Source organism: Lepidochelys kempii, chromosome 2 (assembly GCF_965140265.1).
Source record: "Lepidochelys kempii isolate rLepKem1 chromosome 2, rLepKem1.hap2, whole genome shotgun sequence".
NCBI lineage: Eukaryota > Metazoa > Chordata > Testudines > Cheloniidae > Lepidochelys > Lepidochelys kempii.
In genome coordinates, this window is record NC_133257.1 from 181,714,200 (window position 1) to 181,740,933 (window position 26,734).

Sequence of the window (26,734 nt, forward strand, 5' to 3'; positions counted from 1 at the left end):
CCCACTGACTTTTGTTCTCCCTCACTATGGTGGCCACAGGAAACATATCTGCTGGCAATTTGATTAAAATGAAACTCTGAATTTTTGTTTTTGGGTTTTGGCAATAGGCTTTTTAGCTAGTTGACAGATTTCTTTTTGCACTTGGTTTTCATTTTTTTAAAAAGCCTTGGCGTAGGTCAGTGTGACTGCCCTCTTTGGGAAAGTTATTCATTTTAAAACAGTGGATAATCATGAGCAAAGGACCAAACTTCTGGGCTGAAAGCAAATTTGCTACATGTTCCAAAGATTTTTACTCAAAATCTGAGCTAGCCACAAAAATGTATGCTAGGGCTAATGAGGATGAGTGCTCTTTTGAATGGAATCCACACCCTTTAGATTGGTGTATTGCGAAAGGGTAAAAATACGTGGTCAGATTGGCTCTTTCAGTGGAAAAAAATCATGCCAGTTGGTCAGAGAGGAAGAAAACAGCAAGGTTCACTTTGTGGGATCATCCCCTCCGAGAGGGGTTTGGTGGCCCAGTGATTCAGGACACACCTCCTCTGCAACCCTGCATGGAGATGCAGAGAAGAGAAACTCATCTACACAAGGATCTCCTTTCTATACAGCAAGGCACTTTTAGGGTGAGCAGCTGTTTCACTGCACCCCCACCACCTCCTACAGGATTTCTGCATGAAAAGCTCTAGGCTCTGCAAGAGGATGCTGCTGTGGAGAGTGCCACCTTCCCATGTTAAATTTTCCAAGGTTTGAGGTCCTCTTCTATCAAACAAGTAAATGCAGCACAAAGCAGCAGCAACCCAGTGCTGCCCCCCTGCTTCAACCCTGACCCGGAGGGAGTGCCAACAGGTAATACTTGGAGGTTTGCTGTGTCTCAGGGTGCCTATATTTCCCAAGGAGAAAATGGGACACCCCCAGACACTCACCCAACAGGCCCCCCATGCTGTTGCTGGTTGTTGGAACCCTGCCCCCTTCATCACCATGCAAGAGGCTGTTGCAAGGTCGCTGGAACCCTGTGGCATCTCCGCTCGCCCCCTCCGCACTGCACCCCACTTTTTTGACAAAAATGGGATCAAGTGCAAACAGGACAAATGCCTCCTTTTGGAAAAAAAGTCAGGACGGCCGGGACAGGGCTTAAAAAAGGGACTGTCCTGGTCAAAATGGGACGTACAGTCATCCTACTGAGTCTCCCTGTTTATTCAGTTCTTAGCCTTACTCTTGTTGTCCGTTGCACCACGCTCAACTTATTCTGAGGCTGAGTCTTTTGTCTACATCCTCCTTCTCCTCCCATGCATTTTTCCATGCAGTAATGCAGACAGATGTACTAATTGTGCCATATCCAGAAATAAAAATATTCCACGTAAATTACTATGTAGTGGAATCAAACTGAGGCTTGGTGGACCAAGACGGTACATGTTTAAAATAGGGGCATTCCTCCTGTAGAACTAAGTATAGAGAATTATGCAGCACTTAATTTGTAATGAAAGAGGTGCCGGGGTTCAAGCAATTAGGTGCTGGGGCTCAAGCGATTTTTTTTAACATTCATAATTGATGCGATAAGCCTAGAGGTGTCAGGGCTATGAACTGCCAAGCCTACAGGTGCCAGGGCTCAGCTCTGGCATGCCCTGGCATAAATTATGCACTGGAACTGTGCAAATCTTAATGTCCACTGTGTTTGAGGTTTTTCTGCTTGTTTTTAAAAATAATAAATTCAGGTCTTGTTTACCCTGTTTTACCTGGAAGGTGCAATGGGCAACTGGAAAGCTAGTAGGAGGATTCTCGAGCAAGTAAAACCCAGTTGAGAGGGTAAATGATTTTTATTCACTCTGTTTAAAAACCCTTCTGTTCTTTGTTAACACCTATTTAACTCAAATGCACTATAAACAGTGGGGCAGAAGGTCTGTTTGTCAAAGCGTCAATATGCCTACTTTTTCAGTTAGAAGCTGGGAAAGCTCAAAACACTCTTTGTCATAATGAGAGAATCCGCCATCAAAACAGGAAAGGCAAGACTTCATTTTTCCCTTTGAGATAAAAACAGGGAAGGAATTAATGTAGACCTTGGATATTCATCATAAAGAAGCAAAAAAGGACACAGTCCCCAGGAAATATTTTGACAGCATCATGCCTTAATTATAATTTAGGTTTTAGGCATTTAGGCAAGGAAGAAGTGATTGTTTACATTAGGTTTGATGTCTCATTTATGCTTTTTTAAAGTGAATCAGATAAGAAACAGGTAATTCAGGATTGAGCCCATAGAAAGGTCCTTAACCCTCTGAAAGAGCTGTCCATTCTGGTCCTTATCTATCAAAGTACCTAGGCATGTGCTTAACTTTAAGCATCTGAGTAGTCCCATTGAAGTCGCTTAAGGTGTTTTGCTGAGCTGAGACCAGAGTGCTCAGTGTTATGTAAAATTGAGCCCTATATGTCTGATTTGATTACACTCAATCCAACTCACACACCATGAAAGCCTGTGCAAAGCCAAAAAAGCCCTATAAAATTGGTTGGTGGGCAGAGGGTAAAGGTTTGAGGGGATCTAGTTTGGAAGTTCAGTTGTAGTTTATGGACTCTGGTCCTAGATTGCCTGCAAGTTTAATGGAGAAGAAAAATAACCCAGCAACTAACTTCTGTGTGTGTTGTATTCTGGTTTTTGCTCTGCTGTTTAAAAAAAAAAATGTATTCACGGAAATCCAGTTAAGAAAATAAGAATTTACACTATTCTAAAAAAGAATTACAATATCTAAAATACTGCCAGTGTCAAAGTTCATTATATAAATACACCTACGTGGTTGCCCACTGAGACACACTCCTCCTGGAATTGCTCATCCGGTTGCTGCAGGAATACAAATGGCTACTTTATCTAAGTGATAACTGCAGCCTATGAAAGTGTGTTAATTGTGTTCCTGTTTTTCTATGAATAAACTCTAAAATGTGCACTCTAAGTGGAATGAACCTCTCCCTCTCTCGGTCTGTTCCTTGTCAATTCACATCAGTAGAAGGTCAGGAAAGCTAATAGGGAACAAGGCACTGCAGCATTTGAACTCAACCTTGCTTTCCTGAGGAATAAACTGACAATTAGTACAGGGATCAGCATCAAAAAAGAGCAACCCAGCATGAAGTCTGTCTAATTAGTCATATGAACTGAGGGCTTCCCCTCCACTTCCTCAAGAACACATGCCTGTCAGATCTTGTACAAAAAGACTTCTCTAACATAATACTGAAATTAGGTTGAGAACAGGTAGCCCCATTTGAATAGCTTGATTAAACAACAGCATCTATTTCTGTGCAAACACGTTTGTTTGCAAGATAATTTCCAGACACTTGTTTTGCAACTGAATTGCAGGGCATTTCCTTCTTCTCCAAATAAATTAAAAATTGGCCCTGTTCTTTTCGCTAATCTTCTCGTTTTAATAACTTTTCTTATTTAGATGGAAAAATGAGCACGATGGAAAAATTGGAGATGAAAGCTGGAGGAAATCCTTCTAATCCCAGAGAACTGTGTTCTTTCAGTGGCAGTATATTTCTACCCTCATTCTTTCTGGTTTTCTTTCTTTAATGTTACATTGGTAGCCTTTCAGACCAAAGCCTCTTATTTATCCCTACAATATGGAAAACAAGGGACATAGCAGTGAAAGCTTCCCTATTATCATTAGTATTATTATTTATTTGTTAACTTGACATCACAGTCGTGCCTAGCAACCACAGCTGAGATTGGAGCCCCATTGTGCTAGATACTGTGCAAATGCATAATAAGAGACAGTCCCTGACCCAATCTTGCAATCTAGGGCCCCAATCCTGCAATAAGGGCTTGCCCAAAACAAATGATCTGCTACTTTAACGATGGTGGTATAGTTAAAGAGAGACACCGTCCCCCCCCCACACACACTAGTATATATGCAGTTATATTGATGATAATAAGGCATCTTCTCTACAGATACAATTTATTCTTGTAAGGGAAAAAGCTATTCCAGTATAAGGCACCTTTATACTGATATAACTGTATCCATGTTAGGAGTTGTACTGGAGAAAAAAAAATCACACACCCAACCTGAAATAGTTCTATCAGTACAAATACTGCACGTAGATCAGGCCTCAGATCCACGCAAGCAGACTCCTGCGTCTGCCACAGAGCCCCATTGGCTTCGAAGGGGCTCCATGTGGGTTTTGGGGTCTACCTTCACCAACCTCATTAAAGAGCAGAGCCTGGAATTCACTGATCTCTCTGAGACTGCAGCCATGTTGCCCCTTGTGTTGGTTTCTATGATGCAGCTACACTACCAGACTGAGACTACTAGTTTCTTCCACACAGGCTACTAAACAACTATCAGATAACTTTTGGTCGCTCGTATCAACTTGAGATTGATTTAGTTGCATCTTTAAATGCTATCTCAGCATGTTCTGAGAATATTTATATAAATCTAAGTGTTTGTATCCTGTGAGATACATCAACTGTATACTGAGGTCCCCCTCCCCCCCCCCCCCATCCTTGTCTAGGAGAGGTTAAAGCTTTAGCCACAGTAGCATATTAAATTTACTGCATCAGAGAAGACAACTGAGCTAAAACCTGACTGCCTTCAAAATGTGATGCTGGAATTTTTGGCTGGCATATATCCTCCTCAGCTGTGATCGGCCTTTCAAGGAGCAGTCTCTCCCTCCTCACAGTTACAAGGTGTGTGTCTCACCAGCAGCAGCATCACATACTCTGAGTGTAGGTGTGCTGATGGAAAACGCATTCTTCTATAAACTAAAGCCTAGAGATCGAATTAAAGAACTGTGACAGGCTCTGGCAGCCTCCACTGCCACCTCCGCCTCCTCATCACTATTCAGGGTGTCGCCTCCCTGATCTCCCCAGAGCTGATTCTGCCTGAGCAGCAGTCCCAGCACACTTGGCTCTATTCGGCTGGGCTTTTTCTTGTTGCAGTTTTGCCTATCAAATACTGGGGAGAGAGACAAAAGTAGAAACAATTCTTATGCATTGAGTGACACTAAGGCCATATCTACACTACAAAGTAGGGCTGTCAAGTGATTAAAAAAATTAATTGCATGTTTAATCGTGCTGTTAAACAATAATGGAATACCATTTATTTAAATATTTTTGAACGTTTTCCTCATTTTCAAATATATTGGTTTCAATTACAACACAGAATACAAAGTGCTCACTTTATATTTATTTTTTATTACAAATATTTGCACTGTAAAAAACAAAAGAAATAGCATTTTTCAATTCACCTCATATGAGTACTGTAGTACAATCTCTTTATCATGAAAGTTGAATTTACAAATGTAGAATTATGTACAAAAAATAACTGCATTCAAAAATGAAACAATGTAAAACTTTAGAGCCTACAAGTCCACTCAGTCCTATTTCTTGTTCAGCCAGTGGCTCAGACAAACAAATTTGTTTACATTTTCAGGAGATAATGCTGCCTGCTTCTTGTTCACAACGTCACCTGAAAGTCAGAACAGGTGTTCTCATGGTACTGTTGTAGCTGGCGTTGCCAGATATTTACATGCCAAATGCACTAAAGATTCATATGTCCCTTCATGCTTCAACCATCATTCCAGGGGACATGCGTCCATGCTGATGACGGGTTCTGCTTGATAACGATTCAAAGCAGCGCAGGCTGATGCATGTTCATTTTCATCATCTGAGTCAAATGCCACTAGCAGAAGGCTGATTTTCTTTTTTGGTGGTTCGAGTTCTGTAGTTTCCGCATCGGAGTGTTGCTCTTTTAAGACTTCTGAAAGCATGCTCCGCACCTTGTCCCTCTCAGATTTTGGAAGGCACTTCAGATTCTTAAACCTTGGGTCGAGAGCTGTAGCTATCTTTAGAAATCTCACATTGGTACCTTCTTTGTGTTTTGTCAAATCTGCTGTGAAAGTGTTCTTATAATGAAGAACATGTGCTGGGTCATCATCCAAGACTACGATAACATGATATGGCAGAATGCAGGTAAAACAGAGCCAGAGACATACAATTCTCCCCCAAGGAGTTCAGTCACAAATTTAATTTATGCATTTTTTTAAAGAGCGTCATCAGCATGGAAGCATGTCCTCTGGAATGGTGGCCGAAGCATGAAGGGACTTGTAAATGTTTAGCATGTCTGGCATGTAGATACCTTGCAATGACGGCTACAAAAGTCCCATGCGAATGCCTGTTCTCACGTTCTGGTGACATTGTAAATAAGAAGTGGGCAGCAGTATCTCCTGTAAATGTAAACAAAACTGTTTGTCTTAGCAATTGGCTGAATGAGAAGTAGGACTGAGTGGACTTGTAGGCTCTAAAGTTGTGCACTGTTTTGTTTTTGAGTGCAGTTATGTAACAAAAAAAATCTACATTTGTAAGTTACACATTTCCAATAAAGACATTGCATTATGGTACTTGTATGAGGTGAATTGAAAAATACTGTTTCTTTTTATAATTTTACAGTGTAAATATTTGTAATCAAAAATAATAATGTGACCAGTGTACACTTTGTATTCTCTGTTGTAATTGAAATCAATATATTTGAATATGTAAAAAAGCATCCAAAAATATGTAACACATTTCAATTGGTATTCTATTGTTTAACAGTGTGATTAATCGCAATTAATCACTGTTTTAATTTTTAAAATCACAATTAATTTTGTTGTTAATCGCGTGAATTAACTGCAATTAATTGACAGCCCTACTACAAAGTTAAGTCGACTTTATGTAAGTTGACATTGAGCCTCTGATTTAAGCAAGTCGATCTTGCGTGTCCACACTACTCTCATTGTGTCGGTGGAGTGCATCCTCACTAGCAGGGCTTGCATTGACCCATGGAGCACTGCACTGCGGGTAGCTATCCTACAGTGCACATAGCCGAGTGGAATTTTGGGATGGGCTTGCAATGGCTTATGGCACCAAAACTTTGGCATGGGTGGTTATTGGAACATGACGTTAGCCTTCCATAATGCACCTACCCACTCCTTCCCTCCTTCCCTGAAATCAACGGCAAACAAAGCAAGCCTTTTTCATGCCCTTTTTTGTAAGCCTGGGTTACCCTCGCAGACGCCATAGCATGATAAGTATGGACCCCGCTCAGCTGTACACTGTTGTTGTTAGCATTACAAACACCTCACGCCTTATCCTTCAGTATTTACACAGCTGATACAGGAGCCACTGCACAGAACAATGTGATGCCATGCAAGCAGCCCTGCTGGAAGACATAGAGTGGAGCAATTCGCAGTTGCTGGTGACAGTCACACACCACCTTGACACGGTTAAGTGCCATTTCTGGGCCCAGGAAACAAGCACTGACTGGTGGGACCGGATCGTTATGCAGCTATGGGGTGACAAGCAATGGCTGCAGAACTTTTGAATGTGTAAGGCCACTTTCCAGGAACTGTGTGAGGAGCTTTCCCTAGCCCTGAAGTGCAGCAATACTAAAGTGGTGATAGCCGTGTGGAAGCTTGCAATGCCAGACTGCTACCGGTCAGTGGGGCATCAGTTTGGAGTGGGTAAATCTACCCTGGGATCTGTTGTGATCCAAGTTTTCAGGGCCGTTAACAGACTTCTGCTAAGAAGGGTAGTGACGCTGGGCAACATGCAGGACATAGTGGATGGTTTTGCCATGCTGGGGTTCCCTAACTGCGGTGGGGCAATAGACAGAATGTGTATCCCTATCTCGGCACCAGACTACCTTGCCAAAGAGTACATAAACTGAACAGGGTATGGCTCAATAGTGTTGCAAGCGCCGGTGGATCACAGGGGCCATTTCACCAACATCAGCGTGGGATGGTCAGGAAAGGTGCATGACGTGTGCATCTTTTGGAACACAGATCTGTTCAGAAAGCTGCAAGCAGGGACTTTCTTTCCAGACTGCAAAATAACCATTGGTGATATTGAAATGCCATTTGTGATCCCAGGAGACTCAGCCTACCCCTTGCTCCCACGGCTCATGAAGCTGTACACCGGCAGCCTGGACAGCAGTAAGGAACGGTTCAACCGGCGGGGGGATAGCTCAGTGGTTTGAGCATTGGCCTGCTAAACCCAGGGCTGTGAGTTCAATCCTTGAGGGGGCCATTTAGGGATCTGACAAAAATTGGGGATTGGTCCTGCTTTGAGCAGGGGGTTGGACCTATGCTGAAGGTCCCTTCCAATCCTGATATTCTGTGATTCATAGGCTGAGCAAGTGCAGAATGGTGGTTGAATGTGCCTTTGCACATTTAAAATTTCACTGGCATTGTTTGCTTGCTAGGTTAGACCTCAGTGAAAGCAAAAGTGTCCATTGTTATTGCTGGCTGCTGTGTGCTCTATTATATCTGTGAAACAAAGGGAGAAAAGTTTCCTCCAGGGTGGGAGGGTGAATGAATAAGGAGCCTTTTCTCCTCAATCTGGTAAATTTTATTATGCACACAAACACACAGAGACAGCAAAGACAAGTAAGATAACCTGGGCCAAAAGGGCTGATAACACTGTGGGGGGGAGAAACAAGGAAAGCTTGCTTACAGATGCACTGCCATAACAATCAAAGGTGTGGGAATGGGCGCCTTCTGGTTTTTATACCCTCACCTGGTGTTGAGTGCGAGGGATACCAAACTCCTCCCCGCTCCCCGCCCGCAGGATGTTTGGGGGAGGAGGATGTAGAAATGGGTGATGATGGCAGCCTATGATGGCATAGGCTGTAGAGGGACTTTAGCGTCCAGCTGCCTTTCTTGAACCTCAGCCAGATGCCTCAACATGTCTGATTGCTCCTTCATACTCCGCAGCATCTCCTCCTGTGTGACGCGCTCTTTTTCCCTGCATGCTGTCCTGTCCAGGTCCAGGTTCTCGGACAGTGTGATCCTCCATGCTCTGAGCTCCATCTTGTCACTCTTGGAGGAGTGCATTAACTCATTGAACATGTCCTCCAGAGTCTTCTTTTTCCACCTTCTAATCTGTCCTGGTGTTGAGAATGTGCCGATGGACAAGGTTTCAGCTGCAAGGAATGCAAAGCACAAGGGTAGCATTGACAGTGCATACACTGTTTCTGGTGCAAGGTTCATTTTTTTAAATAAAAAAACCATCCCTCAATACACTTCACTGCAAGCCACAATGTAATCACAACCGCAAGAGGCTGTTTACTGCTCCAGCCTGGTGAGTAAGGCCACGAGGCATGGGCAAGAGGTCTTGTGCTGCTGTTTTTGTGAAGACATTCGGGGGATCACAAGTTGGAACTTGAGAAAAGCCCCATTTCTCCTAGCAACCTGGGTGGTGTTTGAGGACAGGCACCAGGGTAGAGCCTCCCGAATAGTTTGCTTTTTACAAAAGCGGCACCAGGATGCGGGGAAGGGAGACAAACAGGAAGCAGCCACCACCCCCCTTTCTTTCAATGCTGCTTGCAATATATGGTGATCCCTTCCAACCACAACAACAGCATGTTTGGGAAGCGTGGTTGTGTGACCCAGATTTCACCAAATGGGGAACAGATTACTTGTTGAATTGTTTGCTGTTTAAGGGCTAGTACTGAAGACTTCCCCTGTTTCCCCTAGGTGACTCTATGCGATATCGCTCTCCTGAGGGTAACAGAGGCAGCAAGGGAGCAGATGCTGCAAGCGTCTGGGTACAGACCTGGTCCTTATGCTGCAATGCTGTGTGCTGCAACGATGCTAGCAGAGTTAATACTGGAGTGGCGCGGGAAAGTGTCCACCATGGTGGATGGAATAAGGAAGCCCTTCCCAGAAACCTGCAAAGGATTGCGGAGTATCTCTATGAAAGCTTCCTAGAGACCTCCCTGAAGGATTCCCGGTCCCTCCCCGTGCACATAAAGAGTCTTTTCTGAGAGCACCCTCTGCATAGCTGGAGTGGCCACCAATACTCACTACACCTACTTTTTTGTTCAGATTAAACATAAAAAATAATAGCATGTAACCCCTACAGTTTGATTAGAAATGTGGACTCACCAGAGGTGCCTTCCCCGGCATCACGCTCCGCCTCCAACTGGTCCTGTGAAGGGGTGGGCTCCAGGGTTAAAAACAGTTCTTGGCTGTCGGGGAGAATGGATCCTCCGCTTGCCTGCCTCACATTCTCCTCCTCCTCACCAATGTCCTTCTCCTCATTGTTGCTCAGGGTTGCCAGGGGCTCCTGGGAAGTATCCCCGGAGGGTTTTGGGGTAGTGGTGGGGTCGCCGCCGAGAATCGCATGCAGCTCCTCATAAAAACAGCACGTCTGTGGGGCAGAACCAGAATGATGGTTCGCCTCCCTTGTCTTCTGGTACACGTGCTGAAGCTCGTTTATTTTCACACGGCACTGCTGCGTGTCCCTGGTGTAGCCCTTCTCCCCCATGCCCTGTACAAGGTTGGCATAGATGTCAGCATTTTTTCTGCTGGATCGAAGCTCTTACTCTGCAGTTAGGCCCAAGAAACCCACAGTGCTTTAAAGACTGGGGTTAATATCTGTAGTCACAATAGCCTATTCTTCTTGATGTACTTCTCTGAGGTGGCAGCTAACCTCTCCCACAGGTGCAGCATTTTTCCTGTCACTGTTGCACTTGTGGATCACCTTCCTTGCTGTATTGCTCAAGCATACAGCTTACATTTTATTCCAGCAGGTAATTCAATGACATGACCTGGCTAATACAAGCAAGTCTCCTCCCCACTGAAAAAAACCTCATGGCATCATCCAAAGACCTGAGGGTATTGCCCAGAGGTTTTATCAGGGGCCAGTCTGGCAGTGCATAGTGCAGGCTGCTGCCTTCCTGCGCCTGGCTGAAGGAATGTAGGTTGAAACATTAAATCGTGCCTCCTGCACATAAAGCCTGTCCTACTTGTGGAGAGCCACAGCACCACCTCTTGCTTCATGTGGTGACTGGGGCTTTAACTGAAGCTCTGGGAACACAGTGCCCTGTGCAACACTGCATGATGTGGCTACGGATCTTAGGCCTTGTCTACACTACCGGGGTAAGTCGACCTAAGTTACTCTGTTCCTGTTACTCTCTTCCAGTTATGTGAATAACGTAGCTGGAGTCGACGTAGCTGAGGTCGACTTACTGTGGTGTCTACACTGCACTATGTTGACAGGACGCTCTGCCGTCAACATACCTTACTTTTCTCATTCCGGTGGAGTACCAGAGTCGACCGGAGAGCGCTCTGCTATCAATTTAGCAGGTCTTCGATCCCCGGTAAGTGCAGACATGGCCTTAGAGGCAGCGATGAGGCGCACCACTTGCTGTCGCATTCCCTTTCTGTTAGGATCAGGCATTGCACAAAGTGAGCCTTGTGGGAAACAGCCATCATGCACTGCCTTCCTCACATCTCACCCACTGTCTGGGGCCAGGAACCTGGGCTGGGAGAGAAAGGAGAGAGTGGGCCATTCTTCTATCCCAACATGCAGTTTATCAAATATATCAATGGCAGTGTGTTGCTGCTCTAATCCGCACATGCATACAGTGATGCCTTGGTGGTTTGATCTTGGTGCTCTTGATGAGGCTGACACGATCTCGTAATCAGTTGTTCGATCAATAGGCCATTTGTCCAAGATCAGCTGTACCTTCCCTCTCACTCTCTGCTTGCTATATTGCACACATTACTTCTTGGCCATGTGCAGATCTCTAACTATGCCTTTTGGGGCGGGGAAGATAAAGAATAGCATCAGCCATTGGTTCCCAAAAGCCCTGACCCTCCCCCTGGAAGTAACAGTAAGTTAGGCACTGGCATGTTTTGCACAGCAATATTCAAGAATAAGGCTTCAACCTATATACAAGCATATTTTTTAGCCCTTAAAACTCTTGTCCAGGGTTGTTTTACACTAAATCTCCTATGGAATACTTGGGGCACACTGGTGATATTGCTGTTACTCTGACTCGCACAAGGCTTTCTTGACACACCGCACTGATCATGAGGAAAGCCATGCTGCTGCTCAACCTGGTTCTCGTTACGTATATCCCTATCTCTGTGCTTCTGCATAGATGTGGTACCCACCCAGCCGGGGTCAAGTCAGTTGCTAACCATCTGCTGACATATTAGACAAGTTGCAAGGATTTCATCACTGCTGTCAAGAGAAAAATATTCCCACACGTACAATTTCAGTGTCCGGTTTTTTTCTTGGCTGTTGGTAGAGTTAGCTGACTATATGAAGCATGACAGCCTATACCCTGGGCAGCTCCGGCACCTCTGCTGCTTCCTGTGATCTTATCCCACAAGTTGTATGGGCCTCTTCTTTCTCTCTAACTTTGAGACAATGGGAAAGTAACATGTCAGCATCCTATTTTGGACAGCTTCTTCACCAGCCTTCAGGTGCTCCATAGAGAGACCCTCATGTTTATCATGGCCCTCAGGACTCAACCGGCCTAGCACAGGGCCAGTTATCAACATCCTCCTCAACGACTCTCTCATTAGGGGGAAGTCTGCTATGAGGAGTCATCGACAGAGGGATCTTTCTCTTCAACACTGAATGCCCCTGCTAACTGCTGGTGCTGTGGATGGACAAGAACCTGTAACCCAACCCCTTTATTCTTATCCCTTCCACAGCCCCTGACTTCCTGCTTTTTCCAGTCAGTTTGTACAAACATAGACTGCTGTCTTTGCTTCACATAATGCAAAGCACTAGCAGAGGCGCTTGGTGGTTGTGATATTGCCATGCTGGTACTAGCCATTGTTGGACTGACCCTGTCTTCTCTGGTGAGTTTGGTTTCTTGGGGGGTGATTTTTGGGGGTGATTTTGCTCTGAGTAGACTGTATGCATACGTGTGCGTGCCAACCAGCAATGGCAGTTACACATAGGAGTGGCACATTGCTAAGCAAACACCTCATGGGGAAGACTTATGATGATTGTTTCCTAAACCCCTAAACTGAGTTTGGTTCCCCAACACAGAGATTGTTCCTGAGATCTGACCTGCCTTTCCTAGCACACTGGGCCTGATTATGTGAATATGACATTAGTGATAGGCTGTTTCAAAAAGTGAAATTCAAGTGATGCCCTAGCCCCAGTAAATTAAATTGTGCTGTGTTGAATGTCCTATCATCCTACATCCAATGTGCCAATCCTTTCACTCTTCCTCCAGTCCCTGGCACTCAGACAATTAAATAGGCCAGTTGAGGGACTGGCCACAACCTTTCAAATAGGACCACATGTGTGTATGTATGCACAGTTATTTGGTATCAGTGTGGCAGATAAGTGAATGTAAAGTCTGCTAAACAGCCAATAAGTCTGGCTTCTGTCTCTCATCTTCAGTGAGAAGAGAACGCAGCTATTTTTAAATCTGGGGTCCATATGCAGAGCCCGCTATGATGTCTTTTCTTTTGTACAAAAAAGGACAGGAAAAGCTTTTAAATGTCCTAAAGTTTCTCTAGCGTCGTAATCTCTCTCTTCCCCCACTGCCTCCCCCCCGCCCCCGATCACTAGTGCTTTGGTCAGGCATGCCTCCTCTTTACAAGGAACAGACACAATAGTATATGGCTAACGTGACCCCCTAAACATTAACAAACATACTGTCTGATATGACAGTGAGAGGCATGTTATAAGAAACTAAAAAGACAGAATAACTAATAATCAAACACCCAATATAGGGATAATACCAAGAATGTCATTTGTTCAGCCACATAATTCATTAAATTAGCAGATAAAGAACAAATTTGGGGAAATCATGAATGTCTTGTGGCTAGCTTGCAAGCAGAAAAAAATGAATTGGATAGATGGCTGGTTGCATGTATTTCTTCCAGCTCTCGCTCTAATTTTTATAAGAGATTTTATTTTATGACCGTTGGAAGATAATTCAGAAAAATATTGAGTCACTTATTAAAAGTGACATTTACTTTGGTGCTGGATCCTACCTGTCCCAGCAACGTTTCCATTAGAGAGCTCATTTGAGAAGTTAAACTATCCATTAAAAATGTAACCTTCATTAGAAAACCTCTAACAGAACCATCAGTTCAGTTGGCCCCCCCAACAAGGAAAATGTTGCAAAACGAGAGCTGTGTGAGTGCTACCGTCTCCACGACTGCTCTGGATCTGTGCTTGAGAGGGACGACGATCCTGCTGTATCTAACGCCCATGTGGTTTGGGAGACACTGGTGTTTTTAAAAAGCAGACATCAGCTTTTAGTTAGCAATGCAAAGTGAGTTATAGATGTTGAGAGCTGCAGCAGCACTTGTGAGACCAAAAGTTCTTGACTAAAAGAAAGGTCTTCTCAGTTTAAAAACATGCTTCTTGAAATGATCAATCCTCCCCTTCTCTGCCTTTGCTGCTCTGCTACATTTTATTTATGCTGCATACCCAGCCACAAGCTTGTTCGTCTCACCCACTAATCCAGCTTCAAGCCCCTTCCGTAAGCCACTGTGCCTGGTCCAGCAGCCTCTAGTGACTGCACACCCTAATATTAAGAACGCATACTACAATCAACAAAAAGGTATGCCCAATTAGAACAAGCTGCAGGAATTTGCACTGACACTTCCACTACACACACATACAACCCCTCGGGTATAGGGTTTACTTCACATCTTTAAGAAACTCTCATGGACCCTCTTTTTAACTCAGATTTGGCCTACCCATCCTTGAGATTCTGCATCCCATCCCACAGCTTTCTTCATGAGTGAACAGGCCTCTGAGCAGAGACTTCTATAGCCACTTCTTTAGGGCTTCATCCTGCACCATCAAATCAAATAGTAGTTAGGCCATTATCTTCAATTAGAAGGGGGCATGCTGCTGAGTAATACACAGACCACTCCCATGATCCCATCCTCCCCAGCAGTGAGAATGCCACTCCCATAGCAGACCTACTCCTGCTGGCCAACAGAGCAAGAACCAGTAAACTAACCTGGGTCCTAGCCTAGTAGTAAAGAGGCCATTCTCGGACACATTTGATACTGTCTGTTCATGTCGTTAGTGAGGAAAATCAGTAAGAGCAAGAACCAAGACTGTTGGTCTCGCTCTTTTGACTTTAGCAGTCTGCATCCCTTCAATCCTCCTGTGTTTGGGTCAGACATTAGAGGGGAATAAGTCCCTAAAGTTTTATCTATGTGACCTAAATTAATGGTAGCGGCACTAAAGAAATACTCTTTCTCCTGCAGCGGTCAGTGGCTATTCTAAATCCATTTCCAAATTCAGTTGTTGCTTAGTTAATTCTCATTCTCTTACGGCATATTGTAGTACTGGACTGCTGCCTCAGCTGGTCTTTGAATCCTCTGTAGTGAAGAGGTCAGAAAAACTTCTTCAGTCTTCAGCAGAAATCTACTGAAAACATCAGTTGTAGAAAGCTGATGGCAAGTTGTTTGACAGATACTAAGTAGTGAGCCATATTATGCTACTGGGCATGGTTATTTGTGGGCATAATCTACATTGACAAATTGAAGAAAAGGATGCCATGCAAATATTAAGTGACAGATTTCAGATGGCCTTGATTATTGTTGGAAATACCATAGGTATTGTTCTCTGGTGTACATATAGCCTTTCCTCTCACTCCTTAGAAACAACTGAGGGTAAAGGGCTCAGGCCACTTTACAAACAGAGTTTAAGAAAAGGCTGAAGGAGGGGAGCTTTGATTAGACATATTAAAAAATATGATTAATCTTTTAAATTAGGTATAAATGAATGTGTTGGACTCTTCAGCCCTTAATGAGTGGCAACACCAGATTTAAGAACAGAAGTGTGGCTGTTTTGTTTACCACAAACCAGGCAAAGTCTACAGCTTGGTATATTTTCCAAACTTCCTGTTTTGCAAGTATTATCATAATAATAAATGCCTAGCTCTTATCATCAATACATTTCAAAATGCTTTACAAAGAAGGTCAATATCATCAGCCCCATTTTACAGACGGGAAATCGGAGGCACTGGAAGGTGAAATAACTTGCCCAAGGTCACCCAGATGCAGGAATAGAATCCAGGTTTCCTGAGTCCCAGTCTAGTGTTCTCTTCACTAGTCCCTGCTGACTCAAAGCAAATGTGGGGTTCCTACAGAAGGAATGACGATTCGGTAATTACAGTTATAATTTTTCATCTCACTGAAACTATTTTGCCCTGCTAACACGCAGTCCTATTGCTGAGATTTAGCATCAAATCCTATTGGCTCTCTTACAGTCCCTTTGTCTTCAATGTTTAGCTTTTGTTCTCACTTTTCTTTCCATTATTGGGGACGTGTCAAATATCCCTGTTTCTGTGGTCAAAAATAACAGTGTGTTTCTGTTTTTGCTGTAAAATAGTTGCTGTAAAATGCTCGCTAATTGGGTGCATGCCTCCCCATCGTAGAGTCTGGTTAAAACTGTTTTCTTTCTTTTAAAATGCCAGCCTCACTTTTACTATGTGCTTAGTAAATCCACATAATTTATTCTAGTAGGGCTAAATGGATTTTCATTTTCAATTCTCATTTCCTCTGGGCCCTTTTAAGCTAGTAGTGCTGATCATGGGGAACATTTAGTATTTGGTGAAACATACAGGCTAATGTCACTTTCCATAGGACTATTTATGCTTCCCACAATATTTTAGGGTAAATGGTTATTTTGGAAAGCACCAGCCCCATAGTATTATTTATAGTCTATAAAAAGCTTCAGTATTAGAAAAATATCCCACATATACATCAGTTGGCTTTAGAAATAAAAGATGTGGGGCAAAAATCTGCTGTCCGTGGTCACACAAGGAGTCCCAAGGAAGCTTACGAAAAACCTCAAACAGCATAAAGAAAACGAGGACTAGTGGCACCTTAGAGACTAACCAATTTATCTGAGCATAAGCTTTCGTGAGCTACAGCTCACTTCATCGGATGCATTCCTACGCACTTCATCGGATGCATTCCTATGCACTTCTAAGGTGCCACTAGTCCTCCTTTCCTTTTGGGGATACAGACTAACACGGCTGCTACTCTGAAACCTCAAACAGCATGATGCTCTTGATAAAATTGTGAGACCAGGTCACCCTGAAGAAACTGCTTCTGTGTGGGGGTGGGCAACAACTGAAGGCGGTTACGTACTGGGGTGCCGCCTGAGAGTAGGAATACAGCTGGTTGAAATACTTTTGACAAAACTGTTTCCGGTCTAATCCAAAACGTTTTGCAGAAACATAGCAGTCCCAGGAACAATTTCCTCAGGAAGCATTCCTGAGCTAGACTGTAGACTGTAGCCTAGTGGTTCGGGTGCTAGCTTAGGAAGCAGAGGATCCAGGTTGAAGGCCCTGACTTGGGCACACACTAGGCCAGTGCCCTAACCAGCAGGCTATAGAGTCTTTGGATATGTCTTCAAAGCAAAAAAAAAAAAAAAAAAAAATCCCCTGCATGCTCCCAATTTAGGTTAAAATAGTAGCTGACAGCAAGGTAACGAGTTAGCAGCTTGAATTGGAACCTGGGGTTGAACCTGAACTGGTAACCTGACATAAAGCCTTAGTTGCCTTGTTTTCATTATGGTTTAACCCGAGTTAAGAACAGGATTTGGGGGTTTGGTTTGGTTTTTTCCCAGCGAAGACCTCCACTCCCCATTTTGCAAAATCTTTCAAAAAGGCATTTTGGTTCCGCATCAGAACAAAAACATATTTCAAAACCTCAAATGGTTTCATGAAATGGAATGGTTGCTTTCCATTAGGTGGAAGACTCCTGAGAACTGCTGCTTTAAAAATTCTACCCCAAAATGGAAGCGTTGGGGTGACTTTTCTGTCTCTGGAGTTCATTCCCTCTCTGGGTACTTCCAACTCCTCTCTTCTACTGAGGACTAATCCCTGTGGCTCATAAAGTACTTCTGAAGAGCAAATATTTTTGCCCTTGGAATGGTTAAGCTTTACAGGTACATCATCTATTTAATTTGCTTCATTGCCCAATGTATAAATATGAGAACTGACTTTTTATTATACGTTTTGTTCGTTTGGAAATGACAGTGGACAGGAAGTACATAGCATGTACGGTTGTCTTCAGACCACTGAAATGAAAGCACTGTTTTTGCAGTGCCGATCTGCCTTATCCCAAATGTTATTTATGAGCAAGCTATTTAAAATAAGCCTTTTTTCCTCCTTAAGTGCTTAGAAATTTGCCAGATAAGTCAACAATACATTGTGTTAAGGGTATTGAAACATGTTCATGTAGACCTAAATCTGAATACTTTCAAAATCTTAAGCCTTAACGCCACATATGGGGAAAAATCCTCTTCATGGCAGTAATCGCCAACCCTTTCCCTCATCCTGTTAAAATAAGCAAAAGCTGATGCCTCTCTTTGTACCCTGGTGTGGGAATGCTGCTTATTGAGTGCCCATGCTGAGGGAACGAGCTGGGGGGCTGTGGGACTCCTCCATGCCATGTCCAATTGGTCCTCCAACTCACCTCTGTATTGTGCTCATCACTGTAACACTTCAGACAGTGGAAGGCTGCTGGGGTAGTTTCCTGGTGGCAGCAGCAGTGACTTTCCTAGACCATATAACATACTTAATTACAAAGTGTTCTGTATGATCAGGGAAAGTTGTAAATCATAATGCTTTTTTTCACTCTATTGTCTCTAGGCCAGGAACTCCTTCATTCTGAGTTCGTATAATGGTTCTCTGGTTTTTAATTAATATATGTTCATCCCGGAAAACTATCATTTTCCTTTCCCTCTACCAGGAGAGATTGTGGAAGGCAGGGGAGAGTGGGGGAAAGAGGTATGAAAACAGAACAGAACCTTTTCTCTCAATCCCTTAGGAAAAATTAAAAGATTAGATGTCATTGAAGCTCCTCGAAACTGGCTGGTTGTTTTATGTAATACTTTCTACAGCTGCCTTCAAAGCAAAATAAACTGCACTGTCTTTGGGACTTGTCCTGCTGCATCATACTCATGGGGAGGGAAACACTGGCCAAGGAACCTTGGAACTTTCAAGGGATCTCTAATTTTAGGTGTTCAGTTTGAGACATTTGGGGACAGATTTTCAGAAGTGCTGAGCACCCATCATTCCATCATCACTGAAAATCAGAGGTATCTCAAGTTAGACACCCAAAATCAGAGGCCCCTTTTGAACATCTGTTTTAGTGCGTGTCCAGGGAGTATTTCTTTAGCTTTCTGGCAATTGCGGGCCCTTGTTTTAAAAAGGCTGATGATTGAATCCTTGGGGAGGGACACCAGCCCGCCAGCATCATCCTATTTCTAATACCCTCATTAGTCATCATTGTATCTTTTTTGCAGGGGCAGCACAAACTTCTATTGGGTCTGCCCCAAGGCCCACTGAAGTCAACAGGAAGACCTCTGACATAGACTTCAGTGGGCACAAGCTCAGACCCTACACAAGTGTGCTGGATGAAACTTTAAGAACAATTTTACAATCAAATACCACTTGATTTTTTTTAAAGGTTTTCTGAACTAACTTTGAAAAATTTCTCAATTTGTGGTTTGTCACTTATTTTTATATAAAGAATTGCAAACATCATTTTTAAAATTTTGAAATACTTTTTTAAAATCCCACAATGTGCCCAAACTAGCAAAATTGTACTTTGAAAATGGAAAATGATGAAAACTAAATAAGTGACAAATTTCAAGAAACCTTGAGGGGAAAATTCAACTAAAACAATTCCACACAAAGAAATCAAACATTTCTAATATAAAAATATATGAAAATCATTCCAAAATTGTTTACACATTTTCTAACCAGCCCTACTGTGCAACGCTATGACCCAGTAGCAGAGATTTACTTCAACCACCTGATAGTCCCAGGGGCAGCTCTTCTGGCAGCTGCTTAAACAAACTCCTAGAAATGCCCAGGAATCTGATCAGAGAAGGAAAGAACATAACCCTGCAAAAAGGAGCTGCTTTTCTGACTTATTGTGTTAAAAAACAATTGGTAGCCCAATCCTGAAAAACACGGTGAGAAGGGGCATACACATATGCCTGCCCAGACATGAGAGAGTGAGCCCTCCAAAACTCATAAATGAGATGAGATTTTTAAGTCTCATTGAAATACTCCAGCAAACAGCTTCTGCACCAGAGACAAGTACTTTAAAATTTATCCAAACATAAATACGTATCCTTTTCTCAGATGAATGAGATTTGGTAGAGCGCCAAGCTAGACTGGAGGAAATAAACCAGGAAGAGGAAAAAATTTTAAGAAAGGGACAAAACATTTACAATTAGGCCCTTTGGTTTTAATTACTCTGTCTACATTGTTATAAATCTAAAGATATAAAATAGATGCGACAATACTGAGGTCTGTTTCTAGCTGGGTACATACACATTTGAAGTTGAATTATTCTCTCACCAACACAGTAGTATACAATTGTATACCATTTTTCATCCAGGAGGATCCCAGAGTGCTTTGTAAACTGATATATAAATATTACAGAGGGATCGCTTTACCCATCACTGAAATGCAACCACCTCTAGCTATTTAACAGTATTCAAGAGTTTGGGACAGGAAGTGAACAATACTGTATCCCGCTATTTTTGTAAGGAACTTGAAAAGAGAAATAACATCCAGACCTACCTATTCCATCCAAATGCTAGCCCCTTCCTGAACAGTCCTTTCAATGTTTTTATTCTGTACCCCCAGGAGGAAGGGCTCCAGGAACCATTGTCTGCCAACCAGCCCTCTACCCAACTGAACGGGTGTGTTGGTGTGGGGGTAAAATGTGGTTAGAGCTGGTTCTGTTTTCCAAACTCAGATTACCTGACAAAACATTAGTTAAAAATACCGCTTTTATTTATTCCCCCCTTTTCTCTTTGTTGCACAATTTTCAACCAATTCTAGTGGTTACCTAACTGGGAATTTGACCAGGCCCCTAACTAACATGCCGCCAATTACAAAAAGTGCCAGGGGCTCTTTAATGAGTCCAAGGGGTCAGGCCCTTGATCCGCAAGTGCCATCCCTTAGCCTAGGCCAGGAGTTCTCAAACTTTTTTTGCTAGGACCCCCTTTAAAAATATTTCAGGCTGCCACGACCCCTCCACCCCCCGAAAAAAGTAATACCCCCCTCATACACACACACACACACTGCCACCCTTATTTCTGGGCTGCTGCTGGTGGCTGGGTGCCCAGCCAACAGCCAGGGCTCTGGAGACCCCCCGATATTAGTCTTGTGCCCCCCTGTTGGGTTGGGGACCCCCCCCACACACACACTTCGAGAAGCACTGGCCTAGGCTCTGGTGGCCTTGCGGTGTTAGGAACAGCGCAGTCTTGATCTCTAGCGCCCCCTGTATCCCTCGCTCGTGGGAGAGGCCCATGTGCCATAGAAGCCCCACGGCTCCTGGCGCATGGCCCCGCCGTGCCGTGCCGTGCCGTGCCGTGGGGGGTTCTCCTGCCAGCGGGCAGGGGACGGAAGGACACCGCAGCGCTCCTAACCTGCTCGGGCAGCAGGAGGCGAGCGGTGGCTGGTTGGCGGTGGACGGCGCTGGGCCGGTGGCTGGGTTCTTCCTCCGCCCGCGAGCTCGGCTAAGGGGCGGGGCGGGACGGGGAGGGCCGCCCGGAGGTGCCTGCTGCCGCGGCCGCTTTCCTGCCGCCAGGGCGGCCGGGGGAGGGGGCCACCCGCCGCTGGGCACATCAAAGGCGGCGGGGCTGGGAGCATGAGCTGCCAAAGAGGCTTCCCCCGCGCAAGCCGGGTGGTCGCCGCAGCGGCTCGGCTGCAGAGAGGGAAGCCAAGGCTGGTGCATGGCACATCCCTGGGCCGCAGGAGAAGCGGGGGCGGGCGGGGGCCTGGCACGGATTTGCTAATCCCGGGCCGGGTTTGCCTGTCAGAAACGCAGGGGCCGAGGCGGCCGCACGCCAGGGGCGCTTGGTTGTAACCCGGGGAATTAGGATCCGCTCACGGGGGCTGCTCGTGGTGACATCCCATCGGTGTTACAACGTAGCAGGCCCGATCCGTCTGTCCTCAGCCTGGCAAAGCTCCCCCGGAAGTCAATGGGAATGTTGCTGGAGTGGAAAAAAACAAACAAACAAAACCGGGCGGTACTGGGCCTTGTGTTAGCATCCTCCATCCTCTTACCTAGCTCTGCTTTCGTGCTCTTAGGCCTGGTTACCGAGACCGGGGGTTCATGGATGTTGTAAATTACAAGGAGAGCAGGGAATTGAAACGACAGCCCAAGTCTAAACCAGTTTGGGTGGTGACGTTAATGGCTTTGTTGCTTCGCTTGTCGCTTTCTTTCTGTTGTAGCCTCAATATAAGAGTTAGGCAGAGGAAAGTCACGTTATATAATAAAACTTGGCTTGGTCGTGCATGCTGGTAATGCACTTCTCCGACGAGTCTAATGGACACACCACACGCACGCTTTCTTTCGCAACACTTTGTAGCACACATAAAAGCAACGGTTTAAGTGCTGTGACTTTTTGACAGAAAGGTAAATTGCTGGGGGGGATTTTAAAACGTGGCATGTAACTTACCTTTCATTTTGAGCGAGTTGACTGATCGGAGATATCCGAAACTGGTAGATGAACAGACAGATTATTAAACACCTGTCAAACCTAGTCTTGCCACAAAATGGACACAAGATACACAAGACTCACTTGTTTAACTAACTTAAGGACATGATTATCAGTCATACAATATTACTCAGTCCAAAGTTATCTAAAATGAAGAAAGAGATTTTTATTTAAATGTGTATTATAAAAAGCCTTAAAACTGTCTATACTTCAAACAGTTAATAATAATATTAATTCATGGTCATATTCCTTTGAAGCTCTCACTATATTTAGGCACCTTATCCTGCAGTCCTTGTTCAGCGGAATCTCCCCTTGAAGTAGTCGAGAGTAAAATGTACTCTATTCAAGGTCTTGCATTTGTTCCTGACAAATTCATTAATCTTAGGAAAAATGCTCTATTATTTAATTAAGAATATTCTGTAGTTGTGGGACATTTCACGATGAATTTCAGATGCCATTTTTGAACATGTGATTCCTACCAAACCAAGTTAGCCAAACTCAAATTTGAAGTTTAAATTATGTTAATGGCTTTCTCTTATCAGTCAGCAATACCGTCCTCTAGCTGAAATAAGTACTAACGGGGTGGATGTGACTACATTTTAACTCTGATGTAAAAAGGTATATTTCGGTATGATCAGTTATTTAGTATTGTAATGTTTTTTTAAACCAGCAAATCTCCAAAAGTTTTAATTGTTAGTATCTGTGATTAAATCTTGGATTTTGCTTTATTTCTAGTGTTGTCTAACACAGCCCTTACAGACAGAAACATTGTAATCCTAATGCTATTTTGGTTGTATAGCGTGTATTCATTGATTGCGTTATATAAAACACATATCACTGGCGATCGTACAGTTTATATTTTGCAGAGCTGTCAATGCTTTCAAAAAAACATTTCAACTGTTTAAAAATTTGTAGAAAGGGAAAACAACTTCCTTTAGGTAAAAAAACTGTACCTATAGTCTGTACTTAGTAAGATCATATTTTATAGGTCCTTCGCAGCCTTTCAAATAATTACTCTTAAACCAAAACAAAAATCCTAATATTTATATTAAACTTTCACTCGAAATCTTAGCACGTTTAATTATATAGTGAAACAGAGAAATCCAAGAACACGGCTTTGATATATATTGAATCATCTGCAGTGACTGTTTCAAAACAGAGCCGATTTTATAGTGGCAAAAACTGGATTGTATTTAAATAGCTTTATAAAAATGTCATCGCTTCAATGTTAGATGTAAACCTTATATAAAATATACAAACAATGGAGCTACACAAGAAGGAGCATTAAACCGTACATTATCCATTCTGTCTCCATGTGTGTACACATATACTGTATACGTGTTTGAGCACACATGAGCATATACATATTTATATATGTGTATGTGTATAGATACAAATAATTATAAGTACATGCACAGCGCATGTGGATGTATATACATATATGATTATAGACAAACATACATCATATATACATTTGCTTTATTGCTTTTTGGTATATGTTTAATGAATTGTGTGTGTGTGAGAGAGAGAGAGAGAGACTATGATGGTTGGCTGTCCACGGTCTCCATAGACAAAGACGTCTCCTGTGTAGGAGTGCAGTAGCCTGCAAAGTGTGAATAATTTTCAGTAAGGAGTTACACTAAGCGGGAAAGCTTTTAGCACATTATCCACTGGCAATTGGGCTATAATCTAATTGTCAACCCTCGGGTCTTAATAGAGCCTTTCTCTTTCCACCATTAGATTTGCATCTGGGAGATACCTAATGGGTTTAAAACGCCTAGCATTTTGCTCCAATAAGCCACCTTCTCGGTGTAGGTGACATTGAGGTGTTTTTGTTGTGAAATTGGATATAGGTTTGCTGGGTTTCTGAAGAGCTGGCGCAGCCCTTTCTGCTACACGATGTGTGATCGGTGGACTGGAAATGCTGTGTCAATTTCAGAAACAGATTTCAGCCTGGTTTTGTTTCGAAACCCAACAATCTAGTAGGATGATAAATCCGGAAGACAGAGCTGTATATATAATTAAGAACATCGAGGGGAAAAAGATGAGGCTTGAGTCGAGAGCGAGCTGACGAGATTAGATTACTCCAGATACGGAAGAACAGAGTTGTAGCGATTTACGATGTCTTCTCGTGACATTTTTATTCTAAAGTGGCAATCCATGTAGCAGACACGAACGTTCTCCATTGTGTCCGTGTCAGGACACATCAAAACCAGGGTTTCGGTTATAACCCATCAAACGATACATTATTTTGATCTTGAAAAATACGCTTGTCTCCCATCTCTGCCTATGAACACCTCACAAAAAAGCGGCAGACACAGGATACTTTGCAGCTGATAATATAGACTGGACCTGAAAACCAGAGAAGTGTAATTCCAGCTCATGGGAAGATTTTGGGACTTGGAATTATGATCGGCAGGTTTAACAGACAAGATTTCACAAGTCAATGGCACCCGAATTCTGCAGCAGTAGTTTTGGCAGGCAGGCTATAGTGTATCACACTAATGGGTGATTATTCTGTCTGTAGGCACATGCTAATCGCTTAAAGGCGACCAGAAAACACAAGCAAAGCAGGGCGGGGGAGGGATCAGACTCAAATCCCAAGTTATCTCGGGGGTAGGTTGAGGGAGAATATCATGTTAGCACAACTGTATGATTTCAAGGGAAATGACAGATGTTGCTTGTTTCGACGTATGTCGTGTTGGAAACTCATTGGCCGAGTAAGGACAAATTTGCCTCTGCGTAACTGACAATGAACTATGAGTGGCAACATTACTTTCAAAAGTAAGAAGAAAAAATTTTTGACTGTGTCTTAAAATAATAAAACAATTTCTTAAATGGTAAGTGTCCCTAGCGTGCAGCGGAGAAGTCATCAACTAAGCGCCCGATCCTGCAAACCCAGACGACTAGTGGTAGGGACTACTCACATCAGCCTTTGTAGAATCGGGCCCTAAATCTAAGAAAAGCAAAACTAACCCTTTTAAGAAACATTCTTATTGTATTGTAGGATTCCAGTTTTCTTCCTAGATTTTATCGTATTGCAGAGCCAATTTAAATGTTGTAACATTCGCAAGTTAGGAGCTAATTAATATTTTTCCCCACTGGGATTATAACTAGTGAAGAAAATTATTGCGATAAACTAGATAAAGTAAGTATATAAATTATTCAAAGTCACAGGGTGGAATCCTGGCTTCATTGAAATCAATGGGAGTTTTGTTACTAACTGCAAGGAGACCCGGCTTTCACCCACAGTCTTCCCTGATGAGAGAATTTACGATTGGGAACAAAGGCTTCTGATTTTAAATTGCACAGGGAAAACTGGTCCCTGAAGCGAACAGGTCCATGGAGTATGCACCATTTTGCCACTTCGCTTTTGGAATCGCAAAAGACTTGTAACTGGTCTTGTAACTACAGAGGAGAAATGAAGCTATATTGCAAAGTCAGAGAAAGCTCCGGGACAGCTGCACCGTGCACGGATCTGACTAAAATGCCAGTCCTAAAACTATCGTTAGTAACAAACGTCTGCATGTGCTTGGATAGCCAGGAAAGCTTCAGGGGCCAAACTGAGATCGGGGGTGGGGGAATTTTCCACTCCCAATCCCTCTCCGTCACCGCTCCGCAGATTGCTGGGAAATGCACATTCTGTGTGCAGGGCGCAGGGCAGCAGATGAAGGATTTGATTAAGCAGGGTAATAAAAGGCCAAGCTCCTGCGCTCGGCCAGCACATTTCTAACGTGTCCATTAGAGAGAGGGACGTTGGCTTTTCATTCTGCACTAGTCCCAGATTGGCGGGGAGGGTGGGGGGAATATTTTATATAAGAAATAGCAGAGAAAGCACGAAGGAGCAATGCAGTGCCCAAAAGGATGGGTTTCCAACGAGGTGTCTGTCTGCAAAATGACCAGCCTTGTAGTGATAGCTTGAAGGAGGGGGAGGTGGACTCTTTCTTCTCATGATCCACCCTGGGAGAAGCTTCCATAATGGCTGGCAGATCCTCTCTGATTCGCACTAGCAATTCAATGAAACGCACGCACTGAGGTCACGGATAAACTTCCTTGCAAATTCCACTATGGGGGTACAAACCCGTAATGTATGAATACTACGGGTCAAGTCCTGGAGTCCTTACTCTGGCAAAAGCCCGGCGCTGGGCTTCAGTGGGCCTTGTGCCTGAGTGAGGACTGCAGGAATTGGCCTGACGGTAGTTTCCTGGCTCTGGCTCTCTTCCTTTCAGGGGAAACCGAAATCGAGGAAACCGGGGTTGGCTTTGAGAGGGGAATTCCCCCAAGGGATAGGATCGGATCGAGGCAAGGATAGGGCAACAGTTTAAACGCCTATCTTCAGCCCTCAGAGTACACCCCCGAGTTTACCCCGCCCGTTCAGACGGCCAGCGGGCCCCGTGTGCACTGCTGCAGGCTGGGCTGAGACGGGACCGAAGCCTGATCAAACTCAGCTCCGCTCTC

The 26,734-nt window shown here is 43.8% G+C and overlaps 1 protein-coding gene across 1 annotated transcript; it reads right to left on the minus strand.

The window, feature by feature from the left end:
* Positions 1–8,348: 8,348 nt before the first annotated feature.
* LOC140907934 (uncharacterized) lies at positions 8,349–21,510 on the minus strand. The gene is made up of 5 exons (XM_073335026.1): positions 21,334–21,510; positions 21,203–21,292; positions 18,226–18,309; positions 9,898–10,162; positions 8,349–8,933 (listed from the first exon to the last, which is right to left on the minus strand). Exons 1-5 carry the CDS (start codon positions 21,508–21,510, stop codon positions 8,623–8,625), a joined length of 927 nt encoding a protein of 308 aa, XP_073191127.1. The 3' UTR covers positions 8,349–8,622.
* Positions 21,511–26,734: the final 5,224 nt, after the last annotated feature.